This window comes from Notothenia coriiceps, unplaced genomic scaffold (genome assembly GCF_000735185.1).
Source record: "Notothenia coriiceps isolate Sejong01 unplaced genomic scaffold, NC01 NC01_scaffold00037246, whole genome shotgun sequence".
NCBI classification, from domain to species: domain Eukaryota; kingdom Metazoa; phylum Chordata; class Actinopteri; order Perciformes; family Nototheniidae; genus Notothenia; species Notothenia coriiceps.
The window spans coordinates 25,662,051-25,685,548 of NW_011369947.1; the positions used below are offsets into that span (position 1 = coordinate 25,662,051).

The 23,498-nt window shown below is 41.4% G+C and overlaps 2 protein-coding genes and 1 long non-coding RNA gene across 3 annotated transcripts; 2 read left to right on the forward strand and 1 right to left on the reverse strand.

Moving 5' to 3' along the window:
* The first annotated feature begins 936 nt into the window (after nt 1–936).
* Nucleotides 937–12,515, forward strand: acsl3b (acyl-CoA synthetase long chain family member 3b). The gene is made up of 15 exons (XM_010795327.1): nt 937–1,151; nt 3,471–3,965; nt 4,856–5,033; nt 5,130–5,239; nt 5,392–5,530; nt 6,171–6,321; nt 6,508–6,631; nt 6,957–7,028; nt 7,123–7,262; nt 7,865–8,037; nt 8,186–8,260; nt 8,780–8,971; nt 9,054–9,168; nt 9,269–9,426; nt 9,639–12,515. Exons 2-15 carry the CDS (start codon nt 3,615–3,617, stop codon nt 9,794–9,796), a joined length of 2,136 nt encoding a protein of 711 aa, XP_010793629.1. The 5' UTR covers nt 937–1,151; nt 3,471–3,614; the 3' UTR covers nt 9,797–12,515.
* A 6,548-nt stretch (nt 12,516–19,063) lies between these two features.
* Nucleotides 19,064–19,900, forward strand: LOC104966175 (uncharacterized). The gene is made up of 2 exons (XR_800635.1): nt 19,064–19,210; nt 19,385–19,900. It is a non-coding gene; the product is annotated as an uncharacterized lncRNA (long non-coding RNA).
* A 245-nt stretch (nt 19,901–20,145) lies between these two features.
* dhrs12lb (dehydrogenase/reductase (SDR family) member 12-like b) lies at nt 20,146–23,410 on the reverse strand. Its single transcript, XM_010795331.1, has 10 exons — nt 23,146–23,410; nt 22,648–22,781; nt 22,493–22,575; nt 22,317–22,412; nt 22,144–22,225; nt 22,000–22,061; nt 21,761–21,865; nt 21,464–21,554; nt 20,722–20,859; nt 20,146–20,633 (listed from the first exon to the last, which is right to left on the reverse strand). Exons 1-10 carry the CDS (start codon nt 23,199–23,201, stop codon nt 20,449–20,451), a joined length of 1,032 nt encoding a protein of 343 aa, XP_010793633.1. The 5' UTR covers nt 23,202–23,410; the 3' UTR covers nt 20,146–20,448.
* Between the last annotated feature and the right edge of the window lie 88 nt (nt 23,411–23,498).

The window sequence follows — 23,498 nt, forward strand, 5'->3', positions numbered from 1 at the left end:
CATCTTTACCAAAGGGTTTGACTAAGGGATCTTAAAATCCATCCAATTGCTAATTTTACACAAACTTCCTTTGTAAATAGGCTACGATTTTTTATACAGGTAGGCCTACAGTTTATCAGTTGTCCTGCAGTGTTATTCTTATGTTGAATAGGCTATACATGGATATGATAACTACATACAAGTTAACACTTAACTTTAGTTTATTCTTTCATGTTTTTAATTTAAATCCTGCAGTAGGCCTATGTTAGGATAGCAACGTTATGGAAATGTTTAGAAAACACTATACCAGAATGTTGCGTATTGACTATTTAGTTTGTTTTAGAATGGAACTGGAAGCAAACCACTGGGCCCCCCTTTATTTTCCTTTGTAGGCTACATATGCCACTTTAGGGGATTTTTGCATGGTGGTTATGTAGGAGGTCCACTTTAAGTCTATAGGCCATAGCCTTAGTCACGAGGAGTCATGGTGGGGCTACTGGCACTAACAGAAGAAAAAGGAGTTTCGCTTGTTTGATTTTGCCCAAAAAATTATTAAATCAATTTTTCATACATGAGAGGTAACTAGAAGAATACGCTGGTGACTGTTCGCACAGTCTGTGGTCTAGACTCTGAAATATACGTTCCTGTAAAGCCCACCATTCAGTTTCAATTCCCTCTACCATGTGCGCCTTTCTATGTCTGGTGTGTACACACACCTTTAGGTTTTTCTCGATCTTTGGGATTCAGGGTGCATTAACACTGGAGCAAAGTCAAACCTGTTCACGGTGACAGGTCGAATTGACCCGTTGGGACCGGGTATATCCCGGGTCACAGTGTGCCGACGACTGACGCTGGCCACAGTTGTGACCGCTAGTAACCTCGCTGACGTCCCGCTACCCCAAGCACGCGCCACCTCCAGTGCTCCAATCGCTGTGGAGTAATGTCCTGACATCACTCAGAAGCTTCCGGGCTGGCAGCACTGGCCCGGTGATGCTCAAATTTATAATTTCACTACATTTTTCAATCGTTTAATGACAGGTTAGTAGATGTGATTCATACCCAAACACATATTGTTTATAGATTATGCCAATATGATGTCAGAGCTTTGGTTACAACGATAAAGAGACTTGATTCAACCCTGCAGCGACTCAGGCGTAGCGGCTGGAAAAGAGGTGAGAATGTATGGTTGTGAACTGCTGATGTTGATGAGACTGATGGTTAGCAACCGGTTTGCTCAACACATCGCCTACAATGTGCCATGTAATTGTGTACAATACGATGTGTGTGCTCCCGTTTGATTCTCAACTGAATTTTGTTAAACAAACTAACAAACTATATCAGCAGCGGGCTAACAACAACTGCAGTGGTTAGCTGAAATGCTAAATACTAGCTCGTCTTTGAGCTACATGCTAGCTGCTAAGCTTGATGCTGCGTCGTTAGCCTTGTAGCTTCAGAGACGCACACTGCGGAGTAATACAAATGTCTTGTTTATTAGATTAGAATGAAAACAACCACCGTGCCAGGTTATGCTTTGATAACATCACACATCATATCTATAATTGTGTATAGGTTATCATGACAGTGATGTGTTATTATCTTATCTAATATTCATGATATCGACACACGAATCAAAAGACTATTGATAATAACAGATAAATACATATAAACAACGTTAATCATAGTTAAGCTAAAACATAATATACAGCCTGTTGAAAATTAAAATGTGACGCAATATCGAATTCATTGATAAGTTGGAGAAAAAGGCAGGTAACGATTGGCAGATGTAAATCATAAAGGGGAAAGGTTTATCATTTAACCTCCTCACGTTGTTTTTATACTATAACTCTCGATAAAATATCTTCATTATCAGATTAAAGCTCGATAAAATCATTATTGATACTTTAGTTAAGCTGCAAGTCTGCTGACATCTGTGGTGTAAATCTCTAGTGTCAAGCATGTTGATGGAGTACTTTACATACCAAACATTTAAGCATTGGCAACGTGTTTGTTTATTTAAGTCTGCTTTGATCAGAACCTGTTTGTAGGCCTTTGGCTTTGTGGCATGACAAAGAAAGATGGAAAGATGGCCTGGCATTACAGTCCTGATGATATTTTTTATTATGAAAGTTGTGAATGTGAAGCAGAATATCTGCCCTGTAATCATAACTGTGGACCATGTTAAATAATTTCTATCCTCATTAAATTAGACGATCTGATCATGTGCCACACTCTTGTTGGAAAAGTAAGTAGGAGCAGGTGTGTCGACCTAAATCAAAGTAAAGCACCCGATGAATGAACCAGTGTTACATGAAACAAAGGGAGCTTTCACCTTCCTGATGTGCCCAAATATAAAATTAAATTAAAGTGTCAGTTGGTTGAGGTATGTGTCTCCCTGCAAAACAGGCGAGACAAGTTCAACGTTCACCTGTGACACAATTTATAAAATGTGTATTTAGAATTATACTCTAGTATAGGCCGTTGCTGTTTGCCTCCTTTAAAACCCTGCACTAGATCAACAGAAACAGAATGTTGTTTCCTTCACCTAGCAGCATTATATGTATACACACGTTGCTAATAGATGTGCCAATATACTCACTTTGAAATTATTGTTTTTTCTCATGAGAAAGTAGCATGCGTGTGCACACACTTACACATAAATATTCTGCTTTGCATTTATAACGAACTCTGTACAGAGAATGACTATTGTTGTGTAGGAAGAGATTGTACCTTGCAGTGTAATATTATCCTGGCCATGGTCTCACAGTCCTTGCTGTGAGCCACGTTTAAAGGAAAACTATTTGTTATCTAGACAGGAGCGTCCCTAAATGTTCTTGTGCTGCTAAACATGTAGAATTACAGAGTCATTCCTCAGTTGTTTCCTTTAGCTTGTGTTTGAGCAGCCCCTCTCATCAGTCAGTGTTAGATTCTTCTCAGTCCTGTTATATTAGCTGCTCAGGTTATGCTCACCTCCTTCGTAAACTCTTGACTTCTCAATCATAGGAATGAGTCACTGCTGCTACCTCTAGCATGCTCAGGATCAGACGTGTAGGGGCAGTGTCCCAGTAGAGCCAAAGTGTATTGTGGTGTAGCCAAAGAAATGAGAGCAGTCACAAGTATGACATATGCTGTATTGCTGAATGTAATATTATGTCTTGAGTTGGTATGAGTTGCAAACTAGTGGGGAGGCATATGGAGGCAATGTTTATTGGTAATGAAATGAAAACACTGCACATTTCAAAGGAGAGGCCATTCAGTTTATTAACTAGCACGATTATTATTGTTGATGATGATAATTGCTAAAGCATCTTGCTTGCCAGTAGATTTGGTGAAATAGATAGTACCAGAGAGCCGGCCTAAGAATAGGAAGCAAGGATTTATTTACTGGGACGCAGTTGCACACTTTTCCAGCTGCTCAAATATCCAAATGTGCTTTTAAATGTTGTATTCCAGACTAAACTTCTATCATTTCATGTTGTGTTTCTGTGCTGCAGGTTTGGACTTACTGCACAAACGAACGACTGCCTGCAATCTTCAGCCGCAGCAAGTCAAAATACTTCAAGCGCTGAGAAGAGTGTGGGAAGAGTGTGACGCCGCTTGTTTAGTTTGATTTATTTGATTTATCTTCATCCTCAAAGATGAAGTTGAAGGAGGATATGAACCCGCTGCTGCTGCAAGTCTTCCGTTCTGTGGTGTGGGTCTACTCGGTCATCACCTTCATACCCTGGTACTTCCTCTCAGGAGCTAGCAACAACCTAGAGCGGGCAAACCGGATCAAGGCACGCTCAGTTAGTGGACTGCCATTAGGGCCTTACAGGGCCACCAACAGTCAAGACAAGCTGGTGGCATGGATGCACCCCAATGTTGGCACCCTGGACAAAATGTTTAAATACGCTGCCAGTCGGTTTCCACAGAGAGACTGTCTAGGCACCAGGGAGGTGCTCAGTGAAGAGGATGAGATCCAGCCGAACGGCAAGGTCTTCAAAAAGGTGAGACACACACATTATTTCATAAAACAATTCTATCACCTTCCAGTGTTTCCCCTACCATTGTCTTGGAGGGGTGCTGCGCCCCGCCAACGGAGCCCCGCGCCCCCCCTGAAATTCAAGGTGTTTAAAAAAATATATATATTATTATTTATTTTTTTTTAAATGTTAAAAAACAAACTAAACACTTTCATTTTAAGTTGTGAGTTTAGTGTTTTTTACCCTAAGAAACACTGATGCATTAATCAATAGATTTAAATAAAAAAATGCCCCCCACGCTCAGGCAGCACTGCCCCCAAAGCAGCAAAGCAGTAAACCTAGGGGAAACACTGCCTTCAGTATTCTTTTGAATGATTGGTCTGTTGTCAGGAGGAAAGATAGTCAGTGGGTGACAACGCTTATCATATGTACATTTAGAACTGTATACGCTTTAGGTGAATCTGTGGGATAACAGGAAGTTTGCTTGTGTGTGCGAGGCTGACAGACACTGCACAGTGTGAGGAATGTGGGTGGAAGCAGAGAGCCTCCTCATTAACACCTGCATGGCTACAAAAGCCCTACAGATGGCGCTAACTGACCGCACATGAAGGATAATGTTGCCACTGGTAACAACATCGGACCTCTTTTAGATTCAGCCGTGTCAGTATTACCTTTTTTATATACAGCGATACAGTTCTCACATTAATCACATCATTGTTGACACTTTTAGTGAAATGTTCTTAAAATCATTTAAGAATTGTTTTTGTCCTATTTCATATTTGACCCACTAACAGATGCTCTGAAGATGTGTAGTCCTGTAGAATGTATGTACATAGGACAGTTTTCATGTATCGTGGTGTAGTGTGTGGAAATAATCTTTAATAATCCATTTTACAATTGCATGTTGTGTGCAGGTAATTCTAGGGAACTATAACTGGCTGTCGTACGAGGAAGCCTACGAGGCAGCGAAGTGTTTTGGCAGCGGTCTGGCAGCACTCGGCCTGAAGCCGCAGTGTAAAATCGCCATCTTCTGCGAGACCAGAGCAGAGTGGATGTTGGTAGCACAAGCCTGCTTTATGTACAATTTCCAACGTGAGTGACAGAAAGACAAACATAATGTGTATTCAGACCATCTTGAGCCTACAGTAAGAAACGAATGACCAACTTAACTGGATTTGATTTTGACAGTTGTGACACTGTATTCCACTCTCGGACCCATGGCCATCGCCCACGGCCTGAACGAGACGGAGATCACGCACATCATCACAAGCAAAGACCTGCTTCAGAGCCGTCTCAAGGTAAGGCTATGTTTTCACTTAAAGTTCACTTCATTAATGGGTGTTTATTGTGTAAAACATTAGGGCTTGATAAGAAGCTCTGTTCCATTTGCATCATTAAAATGTCCTCTCTTCTCCATCCCTCCCTCCTACATCCAACTTCTCGTTCCCAGGCCATAGTGTGTGATGTGCCGAGGCTGCAGTATATCATTGTAGTTGACAGTAAACCCACAAGCTGGCCAAACATCCCCAGAGGAATCACAGTCTACAGTATGGACGCTGTGAAGGAGATAGGGTCCAAGCCTGAAAATAGTGAGTATTCGTGTTTTGTGATTAAAAAGGTTTTCAATTTCGTCCGGGGAAATTAATGGAAGCGCAACTAATGGAGGATTAATTCAAAGCGGACACCCTCATATGTAATTGGAGTGACGTGCAGTGCATGACAGTCAGCTAGAGGTTAAATTACAATTTGTCAAACCCCCATTGCCACAATATCATTGGTTGACCTTTTAGGGAAAATGAGGGAAAACAGAAATTACTTTGTGCTACAAAAATCACTTGAGACCTTTTTTTACAATTTCCTCTTTCAGTATTTGTAAAGAAAACCAATGTGGATTTTTTTTAAATCTTGGATAATTAAAATAGAAAACAAACAATAAATGTGTGAAATAATAACTTTTGAAAGATACTTGTCAAATTTTAGAAAACAAGAACTATTTCCAAAACTCAGTGTGAGGATTAGCTGCATTTATCATTTTCTCTCATTGCAAATCATTTTAGTTCAGCTTTGGTTCAAAAGAAATATAGACACCCTTTGTGTTTTAATGGTTTTTGCACTGTACCATTTGTTCTTTACTTAAGTGAGCAGACATTTCTTAAACTAATAATGTTTACATTGATGTGTGATCCTTGTTCTCTCTAACCATCTCCCTCTGCTCCTCTGCCTGTGCAGTCGCAGTAAACCGCAGTCAGCCAGAGTCCTCAGACATCGCGGTCATCATGTACACCAGCGGCTCCACAGGCATCCCCAAGGGTGTCATGGTCTCCCATGGCAACATCATTGCTGGCATTACTGGCATGGCCGAGCGAATCCCTAACCTCAAGTATGTCCATATCAGAATCACTTCCTGTCCTCTTTGTCCTGTGTTACGTAACTCCCCCAACTCCCATTCTTCCCCTTCTTTCTACTGATTCTGAAACACGATCACATCTATCCTGTCATACTCAAATACCACCACCACCTATCTTTTGTTGTTGAAATTAACCTGCTGTTATTTCTGCGCCGGCAGTGAATCAGACACCTATATTGGCTACCTGCCGTTGGCGCATGTTTTAGAGCTCAGCGCAGAACTCGTGTGCATCTCTCACGGCTGTAGCATCGGCTACTCCTCCCCCCAGACTCTAGCTGACCAGGTTAGTGTAAAAACACACACATGCACCTTGTGGGCAGAATGTGTTAGTTGCATTCCGCGTTCATATATTATGAAATGCACCGTTTCCTTTGCTGATGCCCTTGGAAATGATCGTTCATGTTTTTACTTCATCCTTTTTAAACTTCCTTAACGATGTATCCCTGAATCCTAGCACAACATTTGGTGTTTGATAATGTCCTTAAAGATCTTACCTGACTTTTATCCCGTTTTTTACTCTGGCAAAAATCCATTCAGTTGCCTCTGGTCATGATTTTAAAGTGTATCTACCTCCCTTACTGACAGTTGATCGATTGTTTTGTTTACAGTCTACCAAGATAAAGAAGGGCAGTAAAGGGGACACCAGTGTGCTGAAACCTACTCTCATGGCTGCTGTACCAGTAAGATGTTTTTATCAATCCAAAAATCAATTGTTAGTAGTAATATGGCTTGTAATAAGTGTTTTTAAAGAGTTTTCCTGCCTAATGTGCGTAGGAAATCATGGATCGCATCTACAAGAATGTGATGACTAAAGTGGAGGAGATGAGCAAACTGCAGAGGACACTGTTTGCGCTGGCTTACAACTACAAGATGGAGCAGATCTCCAAGGGTTACAGCACGCCACTCTGCGACAGGTAAATAAACATTTCATTCCTGTTCTGAGAGAGAGACACACCTGTGAAACAAGAGCAAACATTAACCTCAGTAACATGGTTAATCGAATCCTAGTGTTAGTCATAAAAGTAGGTTAGGGAACTCGGTAAATCGTGGCATAAAATGGATTCTGACACTGTGTTTGCAGAGGACATTATTTTGCTTAAGTCAGGGGTGTCAAACTCAATTTCATTGTGGGCTACATTAGCACTTTAAGACTATATCAATATACATATATAAATATATAATATATAATAAATAATGTATTATATTACATGATTGGCTCTGCATTGGATTATTATCAGTTCTGGTAATAACTTCATAAATAACTACGTCTGAAAGCAGAAGTCTAGGGAAAATAATTTAAAGCAAATATTCAACAATTACACCAATTGTATTTTATATTATATTCTTTGCAAACTCTTGCAGGCCACATAAAATGGGGTTCCGGGCCTTGAGTTTGACACCCCTGGTTTAAGTCAATTTTGGAATATACGTAGTAGTATACAACAATCTGATTGGCCTCAACAGTCACTCATTCGTCTCTTTTTTGTATTCATTTTGTCCGCCTGCTCTCCTTCAGTCTGGTGTTCAAACGGGTGCGTGCGCTCTTGGGAGGGAACACCCGGGTCCTGCTCTCAGGCGGAGCCCCCCTCTCTGCTGCCACACAGCGCTTCATGAACATCTGCCTGTGCTGCCCGGTGGGCCAGGGCTACGGCCTGACGGAGACCTGTGGAGCCGGCACCATCAGCGAGAGTAAGAGAGACTGCATTTTATGTGAAACGGCGGTCGTTTTTGTGCCACCTTTGGGAAATTAAGAGAAGAGCAAATGAAAAATATAAAACATCTTGATTTGTAATCATTATATTTTTACCATAAGTCTTTGCTGGTGTTTTCTTTTCAGTGTGGGACTACAGCACAGGACGAGTTGGTGCTCCATTGGTTTGTTCAGAGATGAAACTGAAAGACTGGGAGGAGGGTGAGTCCAATTCCAATAACCCAACTTTAAAGAAAGCAATAAATATGAGGTTCCTATGGACGACATGATACTTTATCTGGGCAGTTTTACAGAGGAAAATGTTCACTACATAGATAGATATCTTTAAAAAATACTGTTGATAGCTGGCAAGAAAGCCATAACTAGGAAATGGTGCAAGGTGGAGCCTCCTACTGTGGAACAGTGGATGGGAGATCATGGAGGAAATTCATATAATTGAAAAAATGACATATCGACTGGGACTGCAAGAAACACAATATGAAGAGAAATGGTCAATGTTTAAGATTCAAACCAGCGACAAGGAATACTGACTGATTGAGTTAGAGGAACTGTTCTGACAAATGGTCAAATGAGAATGTGACTCCCAACTGCATCTTTTTGTTTTGTTTGGGTTGTTATGTACGTGCACAGCTGTTGTTGTAATGTTTTTATATGAGAAAAACTAAAGTGAGAAAAGCAATAAAAAGTACTGGTATTCTAATCACGCCTTTGCTCCTCTAGGTGGATACTACAGCACCGATAAGCCCAACCCACGGGGGGAGATTTTGATTGGCGGCCCCAACGTAACGATGGGATACTACAAAAATGAAACTAAGAACTGTGAGGACTTTTATGTGGATGAGAATGGCCAGAGATGGTTCTGTACAGGAGACATTGGAGAGGTTCACACTGACGGATGCCTGAAGATCATTGGTAAGAAATCCACAAACCAGAGCATGTGTGGCACATCTTGTATCTGTTCGATTAGGACTGTGACCTGGTTGTCTTCCAACAGACCGTAAGAAGGACCTGGTGAAGTTACAGGCAGGCGAGTACGTCTCTCTTGGAAAGGTGGAGGCTGTTTTGAAGAACTGCTCACTCATAGACAACATCTGTGCCTATGCCAACAGGTAAAGTCCTGCACACACTCCATTTAAATCTGTTCCTTTCAGATATAAGACCCTAATGGTGGTAAAACTACATTTTGGACTCTTTTGTACTTTTTTTCAGTGACCAGTCGTATGTGATCAGCTTCGTGGTGCCTAACCACAAGCAGCTCATGGCCCTGGCGGAGCAGGTGCAGGTGAGAGGCACATGGGAGGAGATGTGCAACAATTCTCAGATGGAGAAAGAAGTTCTTCGCATCATTACTGAAGCTGCCCTCTCAGGTAGGGGCAAAAGGCCTTTAATCGTCTTCCTCGCTTATATTCATTCTGTAAATGCCCTCATTAAAGCCTTCTCAACAATACTAAAGATGTGTTACTCTCCATCATAACTTCACAGTTCAGATGGGGTGTGATGATGTCTGGCTTGTGACAGACTTGCTGTAGTGTTACATTGTAACAAACTGACTTGTGATTCTTCTCTCTCCACAAACCAGCGAAAATGGAGCGGTTCGAGATCCCCAAGAAGATCCGTCTGAGTTCTGAGCCCTGGACCCCGGAGACTGGGTTGGTCACCGACGCATTCAAACTGAAACGCAAGGAGCTGAAATCACACTACCAGGAAGACATTGAGAGAATGTACGGAGGAAAATAAAACAATGCTTTAAACAACCCATCCACATATATACTTGTACACATACACATGGAGCTCAGAAGCCACTACAAGGAGTATTGGGAGAGCAGTTATACTTTAGACACACACACACACACACACACACACACACACACACACACACACACACACACACTCTACTACAGGCACATAAAGCATCTCATGCATCTCCTCCTCGGCTTCCCTGCGACCAGCTTCGATCAAAAGAGGGAGACGAATCTTGAAACCAGCTTACTTGCTATCTCTCAAGACCAAAAGGCTCATGGTCCCTTATAGATGGCTGAACCAGCCGGTGCGACTTACTCACCGTTCCCCTTTGAGTTTCTATGACAACCGAGGTGGCACATGAAGTCGGACGTCCGTATGACTCGAAGTGAAATAAATGTCAGGCTAAACGTATATCTGGATCAGTATCCGTGCGCTCGTTCTGTTACTCCTCTTCTTCCTCCCCTGCTCTCTGGAGGGCTCTACATGTTCAGTATGGTAGTGGACTTAGTGCAGATACCTGGCAGGGACATAGGGTAGCATGAGAGCGATGGAGGAGTCTCTCCTGAGCTTTAAGTAACATTCAGGTTGGAATATATGCAGGGATCTTCATTACACGTTTCTCATGTTTAGTTCGTCAGCTTTGAAACCCCATTTGATGAGTATTTTTTTAAGTATGAGGAATCGGTGTTGCAAAGCCATGAGAGATTGAGCATCAACATTTTTTATTATTTTCTTACTGTATTTTGTATGGTTATATTCTAAAGGGTCTTTTTTTCTCTATCCTCCTGTTTTGTATTGCCAATTTGTTTACGCAAAGTACTTTATTGGGCTTTGTTTCCAGGTTCTTTTTTGGTTGGCTTTTCTGCCCTGCCCCTTTTTTCTGCCTGTGTCTCAAAGCTTGTACATTTGAGTGTGTGCTTGCTAACTTGACTAGTAGAAGCGATTCAGTCTCTCTTTTGGTCTCGGCCCCTTTGCAGCAGGGTCAAACATAAATTGTAAAACGCATCCATTGGGGCTTTTTCTGTCTCTGCTCTTTGCCCACGGCTTCATCTATCCACCTAAGCGCCCCCCGGACACCTCCCAGCCTGTATCTAAATGGTTATTCTGTATTGTCTGTTCATTGATCATTAAGAAGCCCTGCCTCGTATTCCTCCAGTCATGACCAATGCACCGTATGGATGTCTCAGAGGGAAATAAGCCCAGCGTAGAAAAATAGTTACATTAAGCCTTTTATGGGTTACTCTTTCAATTACTTTTTGGCGGAAATGTACATGTTATATTTTTTTCTCCATAGATTGAGTAACTGTTACTTTTGTCTTTTTTTACTTATGAATATGAATTACAAAATGAATGTGCAATATTTATACACAAATTTAAACTAGAGTACATAGGAAGAAGAAAAAAACCGCACATACAGCAGCCCCTCCGTAGTGTATGAATGTTAAGGTCTGTTGCTCGTATTGAAAGACATGTTGGAACACAAGCAAAGGGTTAAAGGGGTGGAGACACACTGAGAGGGAGGTCTAGATGAAGCCCATTTGAACGTACTGTGCTAAATAATGCAATCATCTTTATTCAGACTGAACTATTTATTATTGGGCATTGTAGAAACCGCTTAATATAAAGTGTGCAACTGTACCAAAGCACTTGAATACATATTTGAGGAGGAAAGCGCTCCAGTCAAACAACTGAAGAAATTCCTTATCAATACACTCCCTTTTTTAATTGTTAGTAAATAGCATAAACTTACCAGACCTCAAAGTATCTTCGAATTGGTTCATGTGTATGACACTGTATTGCAACTTATATGAAGAGGTTCAACCGCCACATGTTTGAACTCATGTAAAAAATACTGAATACATGTCATACTGTAGTTTTCAGATTGGTGGTGAAATTACCTGAATGGCATCAGTACGAGTGACACCCTCGCTTCAGTCTTTCTTTCTTCGCTTCACATTTATGGGTAGAACACAAAATAGTTTTTTGGTCAACGGTCCTTTGTAAGGCCGACGTCTATCCCCCAGGTGCCCTCTTGTAATGCAAGTCTTGCTTTGCTTGTACTGAAGAATTTTAGCATTAACAAATGTACAGTCAGGTACTCTTAACTAGTTCTCTTATCCAACTAGCTCAACGTAAAGGTTATTTTAGCATGTACAGAAGTTACAGTACCATCATGATGAAATGGAAAGCCACTCCTCCCTTCCTGATTTGTATTACAGTTCTTTCTCTCGACATTTTAGTGAAAAGTCAGTAGCTTACTGTGCTGTTTGCTGCTTTTCCTCTGCCTGGCTAGAGGCAGCTAGTTGCCTTCTGACACACATGAGCTGTCTTCAGGGGTCTTAAGAATGTGAAGCACTACCCACATTTTAGTTGATAGCACGCAATGCTGTGTCCTGCTACATCCATTTCAGCAAGGCCAAGACAAAGTGGCGGTGGGAAGACCACTCCTCTAGTTTCACTTGCATTGTAAATAGGTTGAGAGGGGAAGGGATCTATGAATTCAAGTCCATTCAAACTACCAATAATTGTACAGGCGTAAAGTCTCCTGTTATATTTAATAATCTTTGTTACTGACCAGTTTTCGAGGGTCTCCTCGTTGATTTGTGTGATTAAGTGGCCCTGCGAGCCAGGCTATTTGCAATTGTCTCTTTCCTTATTTATTTGTAATTTGGCCTTGAAAACGATGTAATGAAAATAAAAAGTTGTGTTGTAATTGCTGCTGTCCTTGTGTGTTTCAGAGGTGTGTGTGTTTGACAACTAAACAAAGCGAGGCACGACGTGTGGCTGGTTTGATCAGCAGCTTGATTAGAATCATCCTGAGTTTCTATGGCAACGGAAACGAGTGTGTCTGTGCATGTGTGTTTTAGTGAGTGTGGTCTGTGAAAGACTTGTGGTATGAGGACGCCAACAGAACATGCAGTCCTCGGAGTCAACCTTCATTCAGCGCTAGTAAACAAAGGATTTCTCTTCTTCCAGTCATTGGCTGCTTTTATTCACAATGTGTCGACCTCGGTTTCTGATTGGTGAATTATTTAAAAGAAATGTAAGGAAGAAGCTTAACTGCTCACTGCACCTGCTATCCTGATGCCATACACATCTAGATAAGATATAATCCAGCATTTTACCACACTATTTGCATTGCTTAGGACAACAATGATCAATTTATCTTAGATATTGGGCCCTGATCAGATAAAGGGACTGTAATTGATGATGATGATGAATCATGACGTAATATAGAGAAAATATGTCCGTCCAGATTTGCCCAAAGCTCAAGTTTATATATTTGAATATTTTTTGTGTGACCAGGTTCAGCCCTCCCAAAACAAACGTAAGTAATTCTGTTTAGTATCATAGTAGGAATTTAAAAAGCAGTTTTCACATCTGAGAAGCTTTACCAACATAACAAAAATAACTCTCTAGTTGACAGGTTATTAATGGACTGATTATTTCAGCTGTAATTAGTACAAATTATTCTGATCTGTCCAAATCGGCTTCAGAGCTTTCAGGCAATAACAAAATGGGTACATATTAAATGTAGGTATTTGATAACAAACGTATTGAAAACGACAAACATTTCATGTAAGAGCAATGTTAGAAAACGCAGATGCTTGAAGTCCTGCGTTATGGTTCCGTTTCTGCGTTTTATTTGACATTAAACAGCAGCTATATGACCGTAGAGAGATGACTGATTCTTCTGACTCCTCCCCTCCTCTATTCCCTTCATCTAACCCTATGGGACTGGAGAGTGCGTCAGAGGCATCATGCTGCCTTCATTAGCCCACTGACTCTGACGCACACACACACACACACACACACACACACACACACACACACACACACACACACACACACACACACACACACACACACACACACACACACACACAGTGTGTCTCTACCACAAAACAATAACAGCACCAGACAGCAAGAAACTGTGAAGGACATCTTTTAGATTGCATAAATGAGATTTGTGTGTGAGTGCATGCGTGTATGTGTTTAAGTGTTTATGTGATGGCCTTCATTTTACTTTCTGACACTTTATTCCAACTTTTCCTTTCTCCCTCGTCCCTCCCTTGCGCCCTGCTTGCTCCCTCTTCCTGTCTACCTATGACTCAGAAGTGCGCACAGACTTGTATCTTTTTGTGCTTTATACACACACTCCAGTGTGAGCCAAAGGGCCATATTGGAGTTTACCCAAGGATGAGAGGAGCTGGTCTGCCTCATAACTCTGGAGAGGTGGGTGGTACTTCGAGAAAAAACTGAGAATGATTACCAGAGAGAGTGATAGTGAGGCCAGGGACTGAGATGTGACACTGGAGTGTCTTAATGAAATATAAAGCACACTACGGTACAGTAGGGGCTAGTTTAGAAAAAATGTGGATAGTGAAGGCAGGATAGAAAAATAAAGCTGCCTTCTTTCTCTTCCACCCCTCACTTTTGTATGAAATGTAGCTCCTCAATTGTGTTTGTAATGTATTTTGTCACACTCACAATGCTAAAAGAATTTGAAATCCATATTCAAATGCATCTAAATATACCAAGTATATCATGTTGTGTTAAAATAGCAAAGTTAAAACATCAGACATATTTTCTTGATGTACTAATGCAATATTGGATTTCAGCATTTCACTCGTATCATATTTTAGCAGCAATTACGCCCTGAAAACAAGAAGATATACAGAAAGATATTTCACCCGCCGCTGACGATACTAACAGCACATTTAAGGAGAGCCAGCTCATTAAAAGTTAGTGAATCTGATGCTCTACTTTTTTGGTTAGCTCTGTTTCCCCATATTGCGTGCACTCCTGCTGATTTTGTTTTTTTAGTGTCAACCTGACCTTTGGCAGCGCTCGGTATCACTGGCTGCTCCATGCCAGGCACACACACCTCAACTCTGCCCAGCTGGGTTATCAAGATGTGAGGGCCAAAGTGGAGGTGGGAAAATGTGTGAGGTCTGGCAATGAGCTTGAGCAGAGAGAGAGAGAGAGAGAGAGAGAGAGAGAGAGAAGAGAGAGAGAGAGAGAGAGAGAGGAGAGAGAGAGGAGAAGAGAAGAGGAGAGAGAGAGAGAGAGAGAGATGAGGAGAGAGAGAGGAGAGAAGAGAGAGAGAGAGAGAGAGAGAGGAAGAGAGAGAGAGAAGAGAGAGAGAAGAGAGAAGAGAGAGAGAAAAAAGCAGGGGGGTGAGGGATGGGGAGAGGCAACCCGATATGTCTGGGCGATGACTTTCACTGATGCTGGTATTATGGCATCAGGGAGGGGGGGGAGTGAGGTTTGTGGGGTGGGAAGAGTGGAGGGGGCAAGCGGTTGGGAGGCGGGGACAGGAACAAGAATCATCGCACCGCCGGACAGGGAGTGGGGAGGGAGAGACGGGAGACCCACAGGGAGAAGGCACTGGGGGAGAAAAATGGGGAGAGGGAGGACGTGGGCGGGGAGGGACAAAGGGCAAGAGAAAGGAGGTTGAAAACAATGCCAATTAGAGAGGCGAGGAGGAAGGGAGTGGATGAATGGGGCTTGAACACAATGGGAAGGATGAGGAGGTGAACTGTGAACAATATTAAGATAAAGGATTAGGAAGCAGCATTGCATTTGAGGAAAGGAGCATATTTAAAATGGAATGTGTACAAAAAAACGATCCTGGCTGGGTGCCACACTGCAGAAGGCCAGCTGCTGTGTTAGTGTTTGGAACTTAAGGAATGGGCATATTGGGTTTTGTTTGGATAATAAGAATACCTGTTGCTCTCTGAAGCTGTTGTGTAACCAGTGTTCAACTCAATACCAACATTTGGCAAAAACACATATTCCCTGTATGCCCCCTCAGATAGAGTCATGTAGAAGGACAAAACCATGCCACCGGTTGCCTAGAAGCTGGTACCATCTGAATAACACGTAAGGCGAGAGGTGTGAGGGGCGGGAGAGTCGATTGAGATGACTTTATTTGAAGGGGGCTTCCAACCAAACCAGTGCATGATTTTGGTATGATTCTGGCTGCGAATTATTNCAACCAGCTCCCGGAGGCAAAACCGACATGTAATGTAATAAAGAGAAACGGATATAGATGTAAAGTTCTTCCCTGCCCGGGGCTGGCTCCTGGTACTGCAGGTGGTTCCAGAAACACATTCCAGAATTCTGATGCACACACACACACACACACACACACACACACACACACACACACACACACACACACACACACACACACACACACACATACACACACACACACACCTGTTACCTAAAGTTGCAATAATAATTATATAGTATCGAATAACAATTACTCAAGAACTGTTTAAGTAGTTCAATTAATCTAATATTACAAGGGTTATACAAACTCAACATACAATTATACTTTTAATGACTACTGCAGTCTCCTGATGATTCAAGCAAACCTTGTGCAACTAATCAAGGGCTCCATTACTTCAGCTGTGCTTGAGATAAAACACATACATACCTGGATTGGCTAGGGGTTTGTTGAGAGTTACGTTTGATTGCATGTTAGAAAGTCAAAAGAATTGTCCAAAAAGTTCAGAGAAGAGATCATTACCTTGCACAAACAAGGAAAAGGATACACAAAGATAGCAAAAGCACTGAATGTTCCTATACAGATGGACGCATAGTTCCTAAGTTAAAAGGTAAAGAAACAATGCCTTCACTACCTGGACCTGGCAGAAAAAGGAAGCTATCAGCGGCTGCCACCAAATTCCTGAGGAGGCAAGTGGTCAAAAACCCTTGATCAAGAAACCTGTAGTAGCAAGTCTTGGTGGCAGCAGGCACTGAGGTTTCAGTTTCGGATACTAAACACTGAAAGGCTCCATGCCCGGACTTGAAGACGAACACCTTTACTGACCAAAAGCACAACACAAGTCGGCTCCAATATGCTCAAAACCATATAAATATGCCACAGAAGATTTGGAGTTCTGTTCTGTGGGAGCAATGAAACAAAACTGGAACTTTTCGGGCGTATGGATCAGCGGTATGTCTGGAGGAAGAAGAATGAGAACACCCTGCCTACAGTGAAGCATGGCGGTGGCTCAGTGATGCTCTGGTGCTGCTTTGCTGCCTCTGGAAACCTGCAGCGTGTGGAGGGCACGATGGATTCAGTCATGTATCAGGAAATATAATGAAAAAACATCATGCCATCTCTGAGGAAGCTGAAGCTTGGGCGTCATTGGGCCCATTGGGGAACAGGACAATGGTCCCAAGCATACCTGTTTGCTTTCAGAAGAAGGAATGGAAGATTCTAGAGTCGTCACAGTCGCCTGACTTGAACCCCATAGAAAATCTCCGTTTGGATTGAAGAGAGCGGTTGCAAAACGCACACCCAAGACTATTACTGAACTGGAGGCCATTGCCGCATGAGGAATGGACTAAGATTCCTCAGGAATGCTGTCAGAAGCTGGTGTCATGTTTGCAGCAGGCCATAACAGCAAACGGATGCTGAAGATGCTTGTCATGAAGGAGTTGAATAATTTTGGAACTACAGTAGTCATTAAAAGTAGCATTTTGTGTTGATTTTGGATAAAAAACCTTGTAATATGAGTTTCATTGCACCACTTAAACAGTTCTTGTTTAATTTGTTTATTGCAAACAGCTGAGAAATTGCATATTTTGCAAATGTGCATTGAATAATTTAGATTGCAACTGTAGTGTTGTCACTATGTTCCGAATGTAACAAAGGAGTCCAATGAAGTTATCCGTTTGATGGATTGAGCAATTTACTGAAACATTCACGTTAACATAATCTACATTCACTGGTGGTGACAGCTCCTTAAATCTTCAGGATTAAATTATTGACAGCTGTATAAACCTGGCTGACAACAGCTTTCACACTTTTGCGTCAGTGCCAGCTCTAGCCACAACGAGTGAAGTGGAGTTAAGTGTCCTGACCAGAATCAGAAAAATAGACCGCACCCAACAACAGCAGCACAAACAATGTGTGTGCACGTGCTTTTCTTAGGTGTGGTGCAAATTAGTATAGAGTTAGAGATGTCACCTCATTTTTCATCCATCAAAATGACTGACAAACCTCCAATTGTTTGTTTCATTGTTGTTATAATTATTATTAATCATAATTATCGGGTAACATTAAAGTTGCCCTATAATTATATACAAGAAAGACTTTGTAAAACGATGGTAATATATGAATGTGTACTAGAATATAGAACAACAAAACATTTGGTAAAATATGACTATAAACATAATGCCATGTTTTAGATTTTCAAATGTTCCTTTTTTCTTTTGGTATATCCCAGTTTTAAAAAGTGTAGATAAAATGTTTTATCTACACTTCAATAACTGCTCTTTACAACTGCTAGGGAAGACCGTGTGAATATTTTCTTAAAGCATGTTGGCGTCGCTGCTCTTAATGAGCCGTATCCCTCAGTGCACTGCTGTCGGCGTACTGGAGCACGAGTTGTGCTGTAGCTTTAAGAAGTAAATGTCGATAAATGTGGGTAAAATAAAGAAATTACAGAATTTTTTTTTTAATTAGCTAATAAAATAAATGGTTGTGTTACACTCATGGTTCGACTTTCGTAGCACACCAAGACAGAAGCTAACTACATCTGTAGTTAGCTTCTGTCTTGGTGTGCTACGAAAGTCGAACCATGAGTGTAACACAACCATTTATTTTATTAGCTAATTAAAAAAAAAATTCTGTAATTTCTNTGAATATCTGAAGTGCTTTGAAACAAAATCCATAAAAAAATGTCATCTGTGGAAGCCTTAGCTCTGTAAAAAGCACGACCAATCATTTTAGCCGGCCCGGCTAAAATAACTGGATGGCCTACCTGCCTGTCAGCCTTCCATCTGTGCACAAACTTATCTCGTGCCCTCATTGGTCATGTGCGCGTTCGTGTGTGTTGGAGGAGGGGCTCTGTAAGGAAGTGGCAGATTTTTTGCGGCTGTGTATTTTCAAATTCTAGCGCATTCGAGCTGGTTTCTCCAAAATTACCTACCCCACCTTTAAGATATAAATGGCTCATTACAACTGCATTGATAAAAGATGAAAATCCTGTATTTTAAGTCAAAGTAGAAATGATTTAGCTTTGAATAACTAAAGTGTTGGTACATTGAATACAGCAGTTCACATGCTTTTAGGTCAGGTGAAAGAACACCATAGTTTCTGTTTCAGCCTTTTAAGAAACGTAGATAATGACGTGCTATGTTGTGACATGAACTCTAGGTGGGACTGTTCCTGCTTATATGAAACCTTTTCCACATGTTGTCCTCGAAGCTCATCAAGTTTCCTATCCTATTTTCCCAGTTGCTGCTAAACAAGGAGAATCAGACCCCGAGAGGAAAGAGACGCGGCAGAAAGTGGACGATGACAGGAAGCATGAGATTGAGGCAGCCATTGTCCGAATCATGAAGTCAAGGAAGAAGATGCAGCACAATGTCCTGGTGGCGGAGGTAAGGAACTCCACATGGGGATACACTTTTAATATTAAACGGCACATTTAATCCAATATTGGTAAATCTTCTCTGTTTCGCACATCCACGTTCTGCAGAGAATTGTAATGTAAAAAGCTGATTTGCTGTTGAGATGCTGCTGTTCTCTTACATGCTGTCTCTCTGTGTCTTCAGGTAACACAACAGCTCCGGTCACGTTTTCTTCCGAGCCCTGTCGTAATTAAAAAGCGTATAGAAGGACTAATAGAAAGAGAATACTTGGCACGGACGCCAGAAGATCGCAAAGTGTACACCTACGTTGCATAGAAGATGGACTGTGGATGAGAGGACTGGACGGGGGGGGATGGGATTTGTTTGTTTTCTTTGGACTGTTGTTACGCATGGACTGGAAGTTTCTTTTAAAGACAAATGCTGGGAACCTGATTCCTCCTCCCTTACAAAAACACAGTAAATGCGGAATTAAATGTTGGCGCAGAAATAAAATCCATCAAAACTTGTAGACGATTTTTAAATCAGGCCCAGTCTTCCTATTCCCTGTGAGTTTTAACATGGATGGATCCAGCTTCAAGCTTTTCACTGTTTTACCCTTGTAGAGATCAAACTTGCAAAGAATCCCTTGGGAAAATGTGAATGCACCACATTATTTTTTTGTTTCAATACTGTATAAAAATAATAAAATTATTAAAAACAGCAAATGTGGATTGTTACAAAATAAAAATAATGAGTATTGATGCTCTGTGGTTTTTCACAGATATGCTCTGCCTTACATTTGCTTCTTACATAAGAATCCTAATTGGAGTCAGCAGCATAGACCAAAAATAATTGACAGAATGTTGTCTCCAAAAGTGTTGACGGCTTTGTTTAAATGTTTTATTTTGTACACTATTTTCAGCCAAATTCAGCTTTGTGGGAGAACTAAGACATTTGAACAGGAGAACAATTAACTGGACTTTATTTTCCCACTTTAAGTAACACTTCAAATATCTTTACTTCATATGTGGCAGCACAAAGGGAAAGAAGAGTATCTGATGCACCCACGGTACAAACAGTGTTACGCTTTTCTATGTGCTAGCCACAAGTACAAATTAGATATGCTCATGCTATTGAGATATTCAATCAAAATCAACTTCTAATAGTTAGTGATATTTGCGAGGCACGCAGTCCATCTACCACATGTTGACATAACATAAATCCGGTGACAGAGCGTTGCACTGTACTGAATATATGGCTTTCAGAAATTAATCTTGATGTTTGAATTGATCAGTAACAGGTTTTATACAGATGGATGTCTGGAAGGACTCATGCTCTACATCAGGTAGAAGGGCTCTGGCCAAAGTCTCCAGCTGAGTCATGAAGCTCTGGATCTCTTCAGCAGAACTGTGAGTCCAGGCCAGAGGCAGGTGGGCAGGAACAGGAGCACGATCTGCAACACACAGTGCGTCAGAATTCAACAAAAATAAAAGGGACTTCTCTTTGTTGAAATAGGACCAGCCCCACGTGATACTGCTCACCTTGAAAGAACTGCCCACTGAGTGTCCTTGCAGCAGCTTTAGACACGGCCAGCCACAGCACAGTGTCAGCTCCCTGCTCCACACTGCGCAGCCTCTCCCCCATCATCTGGTGGAACTGAGGCATTGATGCAGAAACAGCTGGAACAGGAAGAATCATGTGTATGTATTTTGACATGAGTGTTTACTCAAATGAAGTGGAAGCAACATTTACAGACTAATACATCATCAAGGATTGGTAAACAGAGTGAAAGGGTTGTTTTAAAAGCAGGTTCTCAAGGATTGTGAAATAAAAAATAATAATAGGGAAAACAAATATTCCGTTTGAAGTTTTTATGCATTTAAAAAGATTCTACTCGACTAATTATTTGAGCAATTAAACATGAACATTTGGCAAGATATAGAAATAATAAATACTTAATTTACCTCATATCTCAAAATCACAGCTATTGGGTAAACGTTTATTAAGCTATAAAGCCAGATTGTTATTTAAGAGGTTATTTGGGTTCAAGTGGGGTAAGAAGTATTCAGATCTAAAGTGAAGTAATAATGCATATAAAAAAGCATATACAAGTAAGTATACAACAGCATAAATGGGCTCTGTCAATACTTTCATGTTAACATTGGATTATTTGAAATTGTGTGTGCGATTTATTTGCTATTTTTTGAAAACAGATAAAAACAAAGAAAAAGGAGCATTACCAGCACCCTCAACTGATTTCAGGTGCTTTGGATGAGTCAGTACCTGGAGTATCTACCCAGCCAGGGTGCATCGCAGAGAAGTGGATGACTGGAAAAGCTTCGGCCCACTGTTGTGTCAGCACCACCTGCTGTCTCTGAGAAGGAACGACACATAGTTGCTTCATTCTAGAAATGGGCCTCTACACTATTCACTACTGCTGTAAATTAATATCCATTTTTGTATGACTTTTTCTGTTCTGTTCCACCATATTACACAGACAAATCCAAACCCAGCAAGACAGATGAAGAAGAGAGAACTACACAGAAAACGCGTTTTAAAACCTGGATTACACTCTCCTACCTTGTTCTGGGCGTAGACCATGACGCCATCAAAGTAGCCCTTCTCTGACTGCAGGTCATCGACTCTGAGTTTCTGGACCAGCATGCCTCCAGAGGACACAGTGATCTAACAACCACAGAGAAAAGAGGCATAGTGTGCTCAGACAACAGCCACTACAGCCTGGACAAACGTTGCATTATGCTGTGCACATGATGCAGATGAACACTTTGTGTGTGTGTGAGGGAGTGCGGGTTCTATACCACTCTTGGATCCCGGCTCTTTCGTAGAAGTGGTATAAGACTCTGGGTAAGGATCAACATCCCTTAAGAGATGGACAAAATTCAAATTTGAAACGGTTTTGTTTACAGCAGAATGTCTCTCTTTGACATCAGAGTGACACTAACCCATTGTGTTGGTGGCAAAGTTCATCTCCAGGCCCTCAGCATTCATCTCTCTGTTGTTCACCATACACCCTGCATTGTTTATCTGTCAAGCAAAAATAACAAAGTCAAAACAGACGTAAACAGCATTTTTTGTTTATGAAGACAGATTTCTGATGATTAAAAGAGATACCAACCAACACATTTAAGGATTGATACTGCTCCTTAAAGGCCTCTGCAAACTCCCATACTTTGCGTGTCTCTGACATATCCACAATATGGATGTATACCTCCTAGAATAACCAGATTAGTATCAGTCTTTTATAAATCACGAAAAGTGTCACTTGTTCCACATTCTCCATTGCACGCTTACCGTGTTCCCTGACTCACTAACAATGTCCACCTTGGCCTCTTCTGCTCTATCTCTGTTCCTACACACCATGTGGACTGTCCCACCTGGAAACAAATAACATTAATGTTTATTTTCTATTCAAGTGCATGGCAGAGCTTACCTGTCCAGTATTTTACCTTTCTTGGCTACAGCTATGGCTGTTGCCTTGCCGATCCCACTGTTGGCTCCTGTGATCATAAAAGACCTTCCCACAATCGACACATTGAGGTCTTGGGGCTCAAAGACTTTAGATGCTGTCTCATATCCCTTCCTAAAAGCAAATAGAAACACAAATCAAAGTGTGTCATATTTTCCTTTCTCCACATTTTAGTTTCAGTCGAGTCAAGTGATGTGAATGCCATCCTCAAGAAACATCAGCTGTCAATGGGACTATTGTAATTGAGCATAAAGGCTAGTTTGAGTGTGTGCCATACGGTGATCAGACCTTTGATATGACACTGTTTAGCAAGTCTTTTGGCTTGAATAAAATATATGAAAACCATTTTACAAACCATTAATTCTGCATTTACACAGCCAACAAGCAAGACTAACAGTTTAGACTGTTTGACAGACAGACATTTCTTTAGCTCTATATCTCTAGATCATTTACAAAAGACTCAATAGCTTTGACTGACCTTGTGTATTGCTGGAGTCCATTCATAAACCAGATAGAATTTCGGTACAGAGACATGTTATCAAGTGAATAATAATCCCAAGAAGTGCAGCAGTTTGCAGTCAGCTCCCCTTGTCAGCCACTGTGACAGATCAGGATCACATGAAGAAGACAGAGGGAGGCCTTGCTGCTCTCTGCGGCCACAGTGACAGCCAAGTGATACATTAAGTTAAGGTTTTATTAGCTTATTCATCGAAATAATCTGAACAAATCAGGTCGTAGATCTTTAAAAGTTAGGACGGGATGCATTCCTGTAACACAGATCTACGATAAGCGATCCAGATGGGTGTCAGGTGTGGTGACGCGTGCAGCAGG